This window comes from Nasonia vitripennis (genome assembly GCF_009193385.2).
Source record: "Nasonia vitripennis strain AsymCx chromosome 4 unlocalized genomic scaffold, Nvit_psr_1.1 chr4_random0004, whole genome shotgun sequence".
NCBI classification, from domain to species: Eukaryota; Metazoa; Arthropoda; class Insecta; order Hymenoptera; family Pteromalidae; genus Nasonia; species Nasonia vitripennis.
In genome coordinates this window covers 2,517,501-2,532,456 of record NW_022279639.1, presented here as the reverse complement: position 1 = coordinate 2,532,456, position 14,956 = coordinate 2,517,501, and the positions used below count along the sequence as shown (strand labels likewise).

General features: G+C 36.9%; 1 protein-coding gene across 4 annotated transcripts in view; it reads right to left on the bottom strand.

The window, feature by feature from the left end:
- LOC100113816 (programmed cell death 6-interacting protein) overlaps window positions 1–14,956 on the bottom strand; it is a 374,789-nt gene that overhangs the window by 153,499 nt on the left and 206,334 nt on the right. For 3 of the 4 annotated variants that reach the window (XM_031928159.2, XM_031928162.2, XM_031928161.2), the window contains 2 exons: window positions 12,921–13,064; window positions 12,642–12,857 (listed from right to left, as the gene is read on the bottom strand). The exons of the other annotated variant lie outside the window; for it this stretch is intronic. In XM_031928159.2, the coding sequence (XP_031784019.1) occupies window positions 12,642–12,857; window positions 12,921–13,064 (360 nt within the window). The remainder of the gene's footprint in view (window positions 1–12,641; window positions 12,858–12,920; window positions 13,065–14,956) is intronic. 4 annotated transcript variants of the gene reach the window in all.

Sequence of the window (14,956 nt, the reverse complement as noted above, 5' to 3'; positions counted from 1 at the left end):
GCAACCGAACATACCATTCTGAACGTAAAATTTACCGCTCTTTCCATTCCCGCAATAAAAGAATGGGGTTCCTATTTAAAAATCCAAAGTTGACCTTCAAATGACCTTGAAAAACGCGTTCAAGGTCAAATCCAAGGTCACCATCGGGTTGTCCCCTCGATATCCTACAACTTTAATCTCTACCAATTTTTTTAATTTGGCGTTGCTAGAGGAATTACGTAGGCGGGGTTTCATTCTGGCTGCATGACCTTGCGATGACCTTCAGTGCCGCAACCGAACATACCATTCTGAACGTAAAATTTACCGCTCTTTCCATTCCCGCAATAAAAGAATGGGGTTCCTATTTAAAAATCCAAAGTTGACCTTCAAATGACCTTGAAAAACGCGTTCAAGGTCAAATCCAAGGTCACCATCGGGTTGCCCCTTCGATATCCTACAACTTTGGTCTCTACCATTTTTTCGATTGTGGCTGTCCCTGACGAGTTATGAGCGGTGCCCGTTTAAATTGGGTCACCCTCTATATATATATAAATAAATTAAAACAAAATTAGTTATAAATGTTGTTTATTAATTTTTTCCTCATTACAAATCATTTTTACTTATCCAACTATTATGTGTTTCATCGAATCCTAACCATTTTACATTGTAATTATTACCGCGCTTTTTAACAAATTTTTCTATCAAATAGACATCCGGACACTTCGTTTTTTGTAGTTCTTCTTCATAAAATCCTCCAGCTATCGGTCGATTTTGATAGTCTTTCAAGAGATAAGTATATGGACCCGTATGATGTACTCGATCAACAGTAAAAATCTCAGTAGACCAGTTGGGTGTATAACCTTTCTCAAAAATCTGTTTACTTTTACTTACTCGAACTCTATCACCTACTTTGAATTTAGCACATTTAAATAATGGATTTGGAACTTTTCGCTTCTTGATTTTGTTATATATAATAGATGCATTATCAACTGTGACATTTCTAGGTTTAATGCCAATTCTTCGATGCTTAGTATCATTATATTGATTTAATAAACTTGATAAAATTTGCAACCATTTATGATTTCCATTCAAACTAAACAGTTTCCACATTCGAGTTTTGTGTACGATTAAAACAGTTGGTTCATTAGCTGGTGGTGCTGCTGGAATAGCGCAAGCTGTAAACAGAGCGAATGCTGCTATGCAACAACTAGAAGAACAGCAGCGACATAATAAAAAATTGGAAGCACAAGGACTTGGAAAAGGTTTATATTTAAAACCTCATCATAAAGGTTACGGAATACTATTGAAAAAACAGGTTATCAAGAAGAAAAAAATAGCTCGACGAGGAAAAAAAAACTTCGTTGAAGTAAAGCTGCCTAAGCATCCATTGACAGACTATGATCACAAAAATTTGCTAAAAAATTACAAATATCTAACTTTTGAGGAGTATTCATGAGAACTGCACTTCCAGCTAGCGGACCTCTGTTTAGATAGAGCGCTATTGTAAATCTTGATGATAATACTCGCCCTGGTACACATGGGGTAGCGTACCGCAAGAATGGTAAAAACGTTTTGTACTTCGATAAGTTTTGGTGATTTGCGACCGCCTATAGATTTAATTAATTATTTGAACCTTGATACTATTAAATATAATTACAAACGTTATCAAGAGTATAATACTTTTTCTTGTGCTCATCTTTGTCTCAAGTTTTTAAATGATTTATTAGATCATCCTGATAATTATCATCTATATAAGATGTTATAAACCTCATATATTTTTAGTTACGTTTGAGTGTTCAAGATGAATGAATCTCTGACTCTCAGTTTATCAGATACTTCATCAGTACTTGAAACACATTATTTTCCACCGATAGAGCTCGGTAGAGACAAAAGTTATGTTCTTGGACTTGTTGAATTACTTACATTCAACTCTATACCAAATGTTGACCTTGGACAAAATAAATTCTATGTTAGCAATAAAGTTATTGAGCTTCCAGTTGGTAGCTATGAAATATCTGATACTGAACTTTTTCTGAAAAAGCAACTTGAATCTGAAGAAATAGAGCTTAGCATAAAACCAAACAATAATACCTTACGTAGTGAAATATACTGCAGTCATAAGATTGATTTTCAACCACTAAATTCCATAGGAAGATTAGTTGGTTTTACACAACGTGTTCTGCAACCATATAAAAGTCACGTATCTGACTTACCAGTATCCATTCTCATAGTGAATGCTCTACGGTTGAATGTAATATAACATCAGGAGCGTACATCAATCAAAACAAAGTTCATACCATACACGAATTTTTTCCCGCTGTGCCGCCGGGATATAAAATTATTGAAGTACCAAAACAAATAATTTACTTACCAGTGTCAGTGAAAATAATTGACTATTTACAGTTGCGTATTGTTGATCAGAACGGTGACCTTGTAAATCTTCGGGGATAAGTAGTCACTATTAGACTACACATCAAGAAGGTCACGTTATGGGCATTGTTTATAACACAAAGGTGTGATTAGGCTATATAAACAGACTACCATGTCAAAAGAAAGTTATTCATCAACAAGTAGTCAAAGGTCTAACACCTCAGAACGCTCAGTATCTGAAGAGTCTCGGATTCAAAGTGATCGCAGACGTCAGAAAAAGAAGAAAAACTGTAAAAAAGATCAAATAAGCTGTATTCTTATTTGCTGTTGTCGTTTAAACAATAGAAGAAAAAATGGAAGCGATTCTTAGTGCACAGACGCCGATCGTCTTTGACGAATCCATCGTTCACTACGAAATACATGCTCATCAACCATACACTTCACTAAATTTTAATAATAGTGATGAGATACATATATCAATTCAACAGCAAGATTTATGTCTTATGCCTTCAAAAAGTTCATTACATATTTGTGGAAAGATAAAAAAATCAGATAAAACAAACGTATCAGCAACAAAGTTGGTAAACAATGCTATATGTTATTTATTTGATGAAATTCGTTATGAAATTAACGCTATTGAAATCGATAAGTGTAAGAATGTTGGTATAACCAGTGTCATAAAAGGTTATGTCTCATATAGTTCAAATCAAAGTAAGCTATTAGAGAATGCTGAATGGCTTGATGTTGAAGAAACTGCTAAAATAAACGACGAAAATGGACATTGGACGCATGAAATTTTTCGAACGGGTGGGATTGACCTTGATCTCTGCCTATAAAATCGGCTGCAAATCGTTCGTCTGGTCAATTGGTGCATTTTGTGTATAGTGTCTAGTGCAAAGTGATGGCTCGTTGTCAACCATTGTAATTTTTAATTAATTATTGTGAATTTTATTAAACAAATTTTTTTAAATAATGTTTTTTCCTGTGATTTTTAGACTCACAATTGTGGAGATTGTTGTGGATGTCTAGTGCTTCAAATATGCAAATAATATAATTATCAAAGAACTTGCTGCAGTCGACGTGGATGGACTCTTACTACCGAGAGTGTATCTGTTTCAACCACCTTGTGCATGGAATGAATTAATAGCAAACTTAAAAACATACGTCAATATAAAAAAAAATCTTAAAAATCACTTAATCATTGGTGACTTTCACATAGATATTATGAAAGAAGATAATTATAGCCAAGAACTATTAAATAACATGTTAGAAAAGGGTTTTGCCCCAGGATTTAGACACACGACAAGACCTAAGAACGGTAGTGGAAACGGAACATGCATTGACAATATCTATATAAAAACTAAATCTATTGACACTATATCATTCAAACTTATGATCCCATTTACCGACCATTACCCAATCTTCTTAAAGCTGAATAAACCACCTAAACCAAAAAAAGAGATTGTTCGCCATTGTTATAATTACACTAAACTACAGAGGATAGCTAGCAGTAAAAATTGGCATATCATAGAAACAATCCATGATCTCAACTCCGCTACAGCCTACTTAATAAACAAGATACATGATTGCTTAGAAAAATCTAAAAATCTGATTAATATGAAAATAAGTAAAAAAAACTCCAAGAAAGGAGTGGATCACTAAAGCTATCATGGTCTCGTGCGAGAAAAAAGAACAATCATACAAAAAAATGCGCAAAGAACCAAATAATAATAATATTAAAGTAGAGTATAAGAACTATACCAAGAGGCTAGATAAGCTGATTTATGAAGCAAAGCTTAGGCATGATAGAAATTTCCTTACGAATAACAGTAACAATACTAAATAACTTTGGAAAGACATTAAGAATAAGTTAGGAACAAACTCGCAAAAGGATACAACAATTAATAAAATAGCGATAGATAAAAACTGTACAATTGAAGAACCGATACAAATTGCCAACTACATGAATTCCTTTTTTTGTAAAATAGGAAAAGACTTAAGCGACAAAATTATTATCCCACAGGGTAAAAAATTAGAATTACGTCCAATAAACAATAATACAATCTTTATCAAACCAACTAATAACTCAGAAATACTACAAATTATTCAGAATATGAAAATGAAAAGTGGTGGAATTGATAATATTCCCTCCAAAGCTCTGAAAGTACTATCACCTTTAATTGTCAATGCATTAACACACACATTTAATCTTTGTATAGATAAATCAATATGACCGGATGCCTTGAAATCTAATTTAATTTAGCAAAAATATTAGAAAAAATAATATATAACAGATTCCAATCCTTCTTTGGCAAATTTAATCTACTAGCCAAAAATCAATATGGTTTTAGAAAAAATATAGGTACCAAAGATGCTTTAAGTTATATCACGAACATAATTTACAGTAAACTAGACAAAAGCAAACCAATAGCAATTACCTTTCTAGATCTGGCTAAAGCTTTTGATACGGTCAATCATGCTATTTTACTAGACAAATTGTATAACTGCGGTATAAGGGGTAAAGCGCACAAAATAATAATTAGTTACTTATGTAATAGAAAACAAAAAGTTAAAATAGGAACAGCGGACAGCCGTTATGAGACAGTACGAGTACCACAAGGGACAATTCTTGGTCCACTTTTATTTATAATATATATCAATGACCTGCTTGTAGATAGGACTGAAAGTACAATCTCATATGCTGATGATACAGCTATTTATACAACTGAGGATACTTGGACCAAAGTGGAAAATAAAATGAATATGTACCTAGAGGATATATCTACTTGGTTGTTGCTTAACAAATTATCTCTTAATATAAGTAAAACCGTATATATGACATTCGGAAATTACTGTGATAGTGTTCCAAAAAAGAATGATATAAAAATATTTATACAGGGTATTGAACTGAACAGAGTTGAACAGTATAAGTATCTGGGTATTAATTTTGATATCAATTTAAAATGGGGTAAGCATATTGAATATATAATAAAGAAAACTAAATATTTAATATATATATTATATAAATTGTCAAAGTACATGCAAACCGATATTCTTAAAATTATATACTATGCATTTTTCCACAGCATAATAACCTATGGAAACATTGCATGGGGTGGTGCGTACAAAAACAACCTAGAGTTACTACAAAGATCTCAGAATAGAATATTAAAAATTATAAACAAAAATAAATTTGATCAAAATAATCCATTAAATCTTAAACAAATTTTCGCTTATGAATGTGTTATCTATCACTATAATGAACTTAAGAATCAGCATATGTCAAATATTATAACTAGAAACAAACTTAAATTAAATTATTAAACCGCCAAAATGCTCTAAAGCTGTTAGTGATAAGAATAATCACATTAGAGCGATACAAGTATTTAATTGCCTACCTAAATCTAATCCAAATCTAAAACATCTAGATATCTCGAAAAATGATAATAAGGAAAAGGTAAAGAAATGGATCAGTACTCATATATTGTAATATAAAAAAAAAAAAAAAAAAGAAAAGAGGTGCAATCTTAGTGAGATTTTCATTTTGTTAGTCTTTTATTCTGTAAGTTAGTTTTGTAAGATCATTTTATTAAGTATATATACCAGACCGATGTACAGGTAGCTGTGTCTACCTCTATAGGATGTCAGTTAACCCCGATATACCAAGTATATCTTGGAGTTAACTATAAAATGTATTTATTACTCTGGATGAATAAATAAATAAATAAATAAATAATAAGTTTAGCTGATAAAACAACTAATAATTGTAACCATCATTTTGAAAGTATCATACTGATGGATGTGGATAACAATGACATTGTATTGTAACGGGGTTCGCTTTCGGGGAAAAACTCGGTGATATTCAACTGGATCACAATCTCTCGGTGCGACGGAGTCAACGTCCGTGATTTACCCACATGGCAACGCAGCTCGCTGCTAGAGCTGCTTCGCGAACATCGTGTTCGCACGTGTACTACCTCTCCGCACTCTCCTGTGCGGAGCCCTCAGTTTTGCGTTGCAACCGCTTGTTGCAACGCCCGCGGAGGCCGACGTCCTCTCGTTTGGCCGCTGATCGACAGGCCGGGTCGTCCTTGCTTCTCGTAGCTGGAGTTGACTTGGACGTCTTCTTCTCGCGATCTCACACACACTCTCACTCTCTCGCACGCTATGAGTCGTCGCTCGATGCCGTCAGTCTCACACACGAGAGCTGACGCGTTCGCACCTATGGCTGGAAGCTATCTCCCTTTCCGACGGACCGCGATTTATACGCGAGGCCCCGAATCTTGCCTCGCGCTTGCGCAACGTCGCGTTTCAACGATGCGCGAATCTACCCGATTTCGCACATCGTTACAGTATATTTATTAAATTAAAATAGCAAAAAAACTTGATTAAAACATTATAATATTTTATAATACCTTATTGATAATAGATCAATAGATGGGATATTATAAAATACACAGATGATAGATCAATAAATAATTAATTTGTTTTATCATATAGCCCATACTTATTATTCAAATTCAACTGTCACATTAACTTTGAAGTGTACTGTATACTGTGTTAAATATTTATTTAAATGTACATTTTTTAAAATAAATTATATTGATGTAATTTTTAGTATTAGAATACTAAATACTAATACTAAAACATTTAGAATTGTGCATAATTTTAAATAATTTAATATTTTAACACTAAAATATGTATATATGTATATGTATTTATGTGTGTACGTGTGTGTGTAGATATATATTTATTTATTTATGTATAAGAAAGGATTCAAAATTATTTACAGTTTATGAATAATACATTTCAAACTTTGTATAATTTTTATTAAATATTTGTTGATTTACTTCCAATTTATCCCTTAAGAGTACTACAGCAAATATGCATCATTTTGGTTATTTCCTGTTTATTTTTGGTATATTTCTGGTCCATTGTCGGTTATTTTCGGTCACTTCCGTGTCATTTTGTATTTTTTCCTATTACTTCCGGTCAACTTCCGGTCTACTTCCGGTAAACTTTCGGTTCACCCTAGCCCCTAACGAGGGGTAGTTTTGGGGAGAAAGTGAACTTATAGCCGGAGACTACCAGACACATTTTAACATAGAGGAAGAGGATGACTTGATCTTTGTAAATAGTTTTATGAATGATTTCTGACATGATTTTTCACGTGAAAAATCACGTTATGTAGTTACGTAATTAATTGAACGTAAGAATTCAAGCAATCTATTACGTAATTGATTGTGTAATAAATCACGTGATTTTTCTCTTCAAGGTTGGTAAATGAAATGCAATCCTTTTGGTATTATATTTAATACATCAAATCGCATAAATTTAAATAATCAGTATTGTTTTAATGTTATAATGCAATTACTTTTGATTTAAAAAAAAATATATTTAAATATTGATATATTTTTTTATTATTGTTTTTGTTTCATATTTCTATTATCATAAATTTGTGGAATATATATATTTAAAACTTGAACCAATGTTTAAATAGAACGAGCGAGCGTTAGCGAGCGAGTTTTTAGCTAGTATATGTTGATGATGTTAATGTAATATATTATGATGATGTCAATCGCCCGGTGCGGCACCTTGCTCGTGTCTTTCGAGATGATAATGCTGTCGGCTTTGGCTGTTTCGGCCGATTTGCTTTAGTCGAGGCCTTAGATGGGCCAAGCTTATACTTTCCATCCTGCTAATTCGCCGTCGGCGCGCTTGCCCTTACAATTTTCCGAGGTCGCCCGCGCGGTCGGCTAGAGGGTTACGTTTACGAATGTATTCAAGTCGACTTGGGCCGTAATCGTATATGGGTCTATGTACGGAAAAGCCAATTATGTCGTGATGCCTTCCGCCGCAGACAACAATACGTGTCTCCTATTGGCGTCGCCAACCTTGTAAGTTGGCATTAGTCGGCGGGCATCAAAAAATGCCGCCTGGTGATCTTGTGACTCGCCGGACAGGCTGTGGAAGTGTGGTAAAACAGGGAAACCAGTTTTACCACACTTCCACAGCCTCCATAGATTCATGCATTGCGGTTTTGAGGGAGAACGCTATCTCGTTGAGGTACTCGTCCCATGCTCGATGATTATCTTGAGTAAACGTGGAAGTTTCTCTCTTGACAGTGCGGTTTATTCATTCTACTGGATTCGCCTGCGGGTGATATGGCGGTGAGTATGAGTGGTGGATTCCTTGCTCTGCTAAGTACTCGTTTATTGTCTTGTTTTTGAATTTGGTACCATTATCTGAGTGAAACTACTCGGGTTCAGCGAATCTCAAAATCACTCTCTTCTTGAGTGTGGCAAGTATTGCTTTGCCGTTGGCATTGCAAAGTGGCACGCACTATATCCATCAAGTAAACAAACCCTGAAAGATAAGTGCGTACTCGTAGCCTTTATCATACTTCGGCAAGGGGCCCGTGATATCTCCGGGTACGCATTACCAAGGCCTTTGCACCATACATTTTCCCATGAAACCTGGTGGCGCGCGCTGTTCTACTCTGCTCAGCTGACAGAGATTGCATAACCACCTTAGGCTGCTGTGATCTGTTATGAATTTATATTTATAACCTTCGATGTACTGGTGAAACTTGCGTATGGCGAAAAGCACGGCAAAGCATTCTCGTTCGCTGACCGTGTTATTCCTCCCTGTGGGGGTGAGTACTCTGCTGGCGAATACGAGTACTCGGTCTTGTCCGTCTATGCACTGCGTGAACACAACGCCGAGCCTCGTACCACTTGCATCGGTTTGTATGACGAACTGCTGATCGAAGGACAAGCAGTGCAGTACTGGAGCCAAGGCGATAAGAGCTTTTATCGTCTCGAATGCTGATTGCTGTTCATCACCCCAAACAAACGGCTGATCTTTCTTTGCCAGCCGAGTCAAAGGCTCGCCCAACGTTGCGTAATTTTTCGGTAATTGTCTATACCACTTTGCGTTTCGTCGTTGAGATGTACGCAAACGATGCTAGTAGAGTTTGCTCCAGTGGTAGTGGCACGCGGTACTCTTGTCCGCTCACCAGTACAGTTTCGGCTTCTTCGGAAACTGTCCCAGACGTGGCAGTTCATACGAGGGGTCGACCTTTGCAGTTCTGGCCTCAGATTTTTATGTAAGAGGTCTAATTGGATTTTCAGGCTTGGTTGTGGCTTTATTTCCTTCATCATGCCTCCCAGGCATGTCACAAAACGGACTCGTGCGCGCCTTGGTATCTTCTCTCTGCGTCCGTTGTTGGAATCGCCTGTTCGTGCTGTACCGTCTTGTTGCCGCCGTATAGAACTCTTCCCAGCGTTGCCACTCATCTTTGTTGTTCTTGTACCATTCTGCGGCTACGCCTGTAAATACGAAAAGCAGAGGCGCCATCCTCTCTGCTTCAGTCATTTGCGCCAGGGTTATGTTAGATTCGAGTTTGTCTAAAAATCTATCAATTCGGTCCGTCATTTTTCCGTCACACATCAAAAACAAAATTCGCTAGTTCTCTCCGTCCGAAAACGGACCAGCTTGCCACTAGGCTTGTTATTTCTGCCGATCCGCCGAGAGAATCTATCGCATCATCCTCTCGCCGCTGTTCGCTATGCGTGCTATTGCTACGCTCGCATTCGATTCAATTTTCCCCGACGAAATTTTTCTTCCACAAAAGAAGCTGATTCTTCCTTTTCGCTACACGAATTTATTTTAATGCCCACCTACTCTGACGCTTTTGCTCGTTACCTGCAACGTTGACGCGCCAGTTTGTAACGGGGCAACTGGCCATGTGCACGGTGGCCACAAAGATGCCACCGAGCAGTTTCTCTATCTGTTAAAATACTACGATACGACTATCTCTTCATGACGCTGGAGTCGCCCACGAACGTTAGCCGTCGGTGCAATGACGACTCCGTGCAATGCAGCCAAGTCTCTCGGGTATACAAAATGCACGGCAAGTCCGGCGCGGACAGGGTTGCTTCACTGCCAACAAAGACGACGATGCCGTGGCTATATCCCAGTCTAACCTATCGAGTGAACGAACAGGAGATAGGAAGTAACAGCACAACGCGCAAACTTGTGAATAGAATAGTTGCATATATTGATCACTTCAATTGGTTACAATAGTCGTACGCGTCACGCGAGAGGACGGTGTTCGGTAGACAAGCCGAGGATTCGGTGGCACAAATCTCGGCTTCGGCGTCTTTATAGTCGCGTGAAGAGAGTCGTGAGATATACGGAGATGCAAAGCACGCGTCGAGTACGACCTCCGGTGACCAAGGTCAAACGACGGAATCCGGTTGTTCGTGGCGAGGAGGCGTCCCTCCTAGCCAAGCTGCTCCACTCCTCGGAAGGCTCCTGGGTAGCTGCTTCTGGACGTCAAGCTGAGATCGAAGGTGTCAGCTATGGGAGTAAAGTGCTCCGATAATGCTCGTCGACACGATACGTTTACCGGGATACTTTAGTTCGGTCTCCGCGTACGTGTGTTTACTGGTCGCAAGCCCGAATTAGTCTACCTTCACGCGCAGTGTCTCACGCGCGCCTCCACGCACGACTTAGCAGCACCACGCGCGACTAAACGAGCTCACGTAATATGAATTCGCGACCGCTCGTTAAAGAATTAAGTATTACAAATTCACGAATAAAATACGTAATTGCTTATTCGAATTACTATGAGATTCTATATTAATTTCTCATTTTAAAACATTAAAATTTTTGACATCAGAGAAAAAAACGCGCTTTTCTATTTACCTTATGGGTAGCGTGGAAAAAAATAGAATTTTTAATATAATAATTAATATTATTACCAAAAATGTTGAATGAAGCATGACTGAGGAGGGGTAGAGGGGAGGGGATCAAAAAGGAGGGGCGAGAGGGAGTCAATGAGGATTGGCGAGGGGGGTGAGGGGGGCTGAATCTCACTTTAGCTCAAAACAACTATTATACACACACACACACATATATATATATAATACAATTGTTTTACAATTTAAATGTTTATAAAAAAATGTATAAAGCACGTTATTTTCGTCAGTTATTTGTTATTGAACCTGTAAAAATTCAGCGAAAAATACGAGTGCATTCAAGAGTAATTTCGGAAACCATTTTTGTCCAAATATTAAATTTTTATTGTTTACGAAGAACATAAAATACACACTTTGCTTCAATCAAACGGCTTTAAAATGCAATCAATGCTTTAGTAAATCGGTTTCAAAATTTAATCACGTCTTCCTTAGATTATACTTGATGAACCTGTAAAGTTTCAGCAAAAAGTACAATTGCATTCGGAAGTAATAATAAATAAAACCTTCAATTACTGTATTTAACGTGTTTGACGGTTTTAGCAATACCCTGGACAATTGTGCTTGTAGTTGACACGTGACAAGGAAGTTTTGTTTCATTAATTTTATCGATTAACATGTTCGTTTTTTTGTAGCTCAAATTCGTTTGTTCTAATACTTTAGTAATTAGTGTAAAATTTTGTAATTTCTAGATGCCCTGAAGAGGAAAGATGTAATCTTTCGAAACATCGGGGCCATACAGTAAATAATAGAAATTGCTCGTAGAGATAATTCTATGTTTAAAGTTTATAATAATAATGAGCATTAGAGTCTACAAACAGAATAAAAAAAATTAGTATCTCTTTTTTAATTAACAAAAAAAATTTTTTTTCAAACACGCTTTATCTTTGTGAATTGGCTCCAAAATTTAATTAGTTCTTTATCATATCTTACTTGATAAGCCTGTAAAAATTCAGCGAAAAATATAAATGCCTTAGAGAGTTATCGTGGTAACTATTTTCGCGCACACATGCATGCACATGCATACATTCATACATACAGAGAAACATTTTTCAATAAACACTTTTCCTGTCTCTGGAACCTCAAAAACATCGAAATCTATCAAAATCTTTGATATCTTAATTTTTACCATCACAAAGCTTTCTCTTGGAGAAAGCAAAAAGTACTAAAAACTTGATATAAATACACGCTGTAACGAGGTTCGAAATCGGGTAGATTCGCGCATCACTGAAACGTGACATTACGCAAGCCACCAAAACGAGCCCCGTAACAATTTTTTCATCGTATTACTTTGCCGAATCATTAAAAAATCCTTCATTATTTATTTGTTGAATTATTTATTGCTCGATCTGCTCATTTATTACACGTAAGTGTATTATATAATGTAACGTACTATAGTAAAAAGGCTTTAACATGCCTGAAATTCAAGGAAAATATAGATATTTTGATTACTTTGGGTAAATTCTTTTTGCAGATTATTAAATAGATTAATTCTAATAGATCAAATCAGAAAGTAACAACATTTCTTACCTGAATAGCTTCAATGAGCTTTTCTTGGCGCGAAGCTATTTCCAGAATTTTGTTTTGTAATAAACCGTAAGCAATATTAAGATTCTCTGTGATTAAATTATTTTCATCAATAACTCCATCTTTAATTAAAGCAGATAAAAATAAGCCTTGCATATCGACGTTTACAGATTGTAATTCGCATTCTATAGAATCTTGTTCTATTGTTAAGGTCTCTGCCTAGGTGATAATTTTTATTAGATGAGACTACAAAATGTATGTTAATTCGTAAAATTCACTAACCTCCTTCATTAGATTGCGTAACTCTATAACTACGTGACTTTCTTGAATTGCAGAACCAGTAGGTATAGTGTTAGCAATCATTTTTGGTTCCATACTCAGAATTTGAACTGATTGTCGATGAGCCTCAAATTTTTCTCGAACAACCTAATTAAGAGAAAAAAAAATATTATTTATAGTTTGATTCAAATATAAAATTTGAGAAGAATGAATGTAAATAATGTAAGAAAAACACACTTTCAAAACCAGATGTCTCTACTGGTAGAAAAATGACCATATTTTTTCTACTCAGATCACTAACTCCTGTTATGGCACTGTAGCATCTTTTTCCGAAAACACCTAATTATGCCGACAGTGCCTGGACAAAGTATTGCGCTAAAGGTACAAAATAGTATATTCTACAACTAGTGGGAGAGGGGAAAAAGAGCTATGTCTGGCAACAGCGAAATTGCCCTTCCCGTTCGTTACAAACCACTTTTTTGACAAGCAAGAGCGCAAGTGAGAGAGCAAACTTACACTTTTCTATTAATTGCACTTGAAAGTGGTGCAGGAGAGAGAAGTTTGCTCCTATCCGGGCAGCTTACTTCTAGCAACAAGCTTTTTCTAGTAGGCAGCTCAAGGTCAAGCCGCATCGGGAGCTCTCTCTCTCTCTCTCTCTCTCCCTCTCTCTTTCTCTGTCTCTCTCACACACACACGCACATCACCGCAGAAGAATATCATTCATTAGTATATACACCTTAAAATATTATAATGTACTGGCGAGCATGCAGCTAGCTACGTACGTGGATTAAGTTACATCTATTGTTCCGCGAGCATGTATATCTACACACACTTTCACACGGTATAGCTATTTGCCGTATTATAAAAAGCTCTCTCTCTTCCGTACTTACTGCATTGCCACTTTTTGGCGATGATGCTTCAGCGGCTAATGCATGTGTTATGCGCTGCAGATTCTTAATAGTATATTGAAAGTGTTCTTGTATAAAAGGCGGCTTTACGCGGTACACTTTAAGTCGCATGCTCCCTGCTCTCTTCAGAGGCAGAAGCATCTATTATAAGAAAGAAAATTTTCAAACGCGCGACAGCAGAGGACTAGCATAAGATGTAACAAATCATATCTATTTGCTGCTAATATTAAACTGCATGTGAACTTTATTCACACCTTAACTACATGGTCATTTTATTGACCCGGAAGGTGGGACTAAAATATCTTTTTGTAACACAAGCACGATTTTCGCGTTTTTTGTACCTATTAAATTTTTTAAAGAAAATGGTGAGTAGTTTACATCAAATATATGTATATATATGTGTGTATATGATTATGTACATGTGTGTGTGTGCGTATACGTAAACGCCGAAATCAGTACATGCATTACAAAAAATATAGTGTGCACCAAGAGCTAAGTGGGCTTTTTGGCCTCGTGTGGTTGCAGTACTTGTACTGCAAACTTCACACTCCCCCTTAAAAAGCCCACTTTACGCACTTGGTACACAATATATTATTTAATTTCCTTATACGTTTCACGCCCACAAATAAGGGAAGAATAAACTTTGAGCTTTCAAAGTTTTTGAAATTTTTGAAAACTTCAATAAAGTGACGACGCAGTTAAGGGAGCATCATAGTCATTTCTCAGTTTTTATCGACCTAGGGATTGGTAATGCCGCGCGCGAAGCATAAACGTAGAGTAAGAGAGAGAGAGAGAGAGAGAGAGAGAGAGAGAGAGAGAGAGAGAGAGAGAGGGGGGGGGCAAAAGGAAAGCAGCGTGACAATAGCCGGCGCTGACTAATACACACGCAACAAGAGAGAATGAGATAGCAGAGCCGGATTTGCACGAAGCAATCCGAAGGGCCCCGAATCGATCGAAGGACTATCGATCAGGAGAGAGAAGCGCGACTCGCTCTCTCGACTCACGACTCTGGTAGCGACCACACGTGGCCAGGAGCCGCGGAAGCCGGCCAGCCATCAGAGCCGCTCATCTCTAATAGCGCAGCTCCAGACCAGACCGTCAGGTCGAGGGCCACGATATCATGCCCAGGCT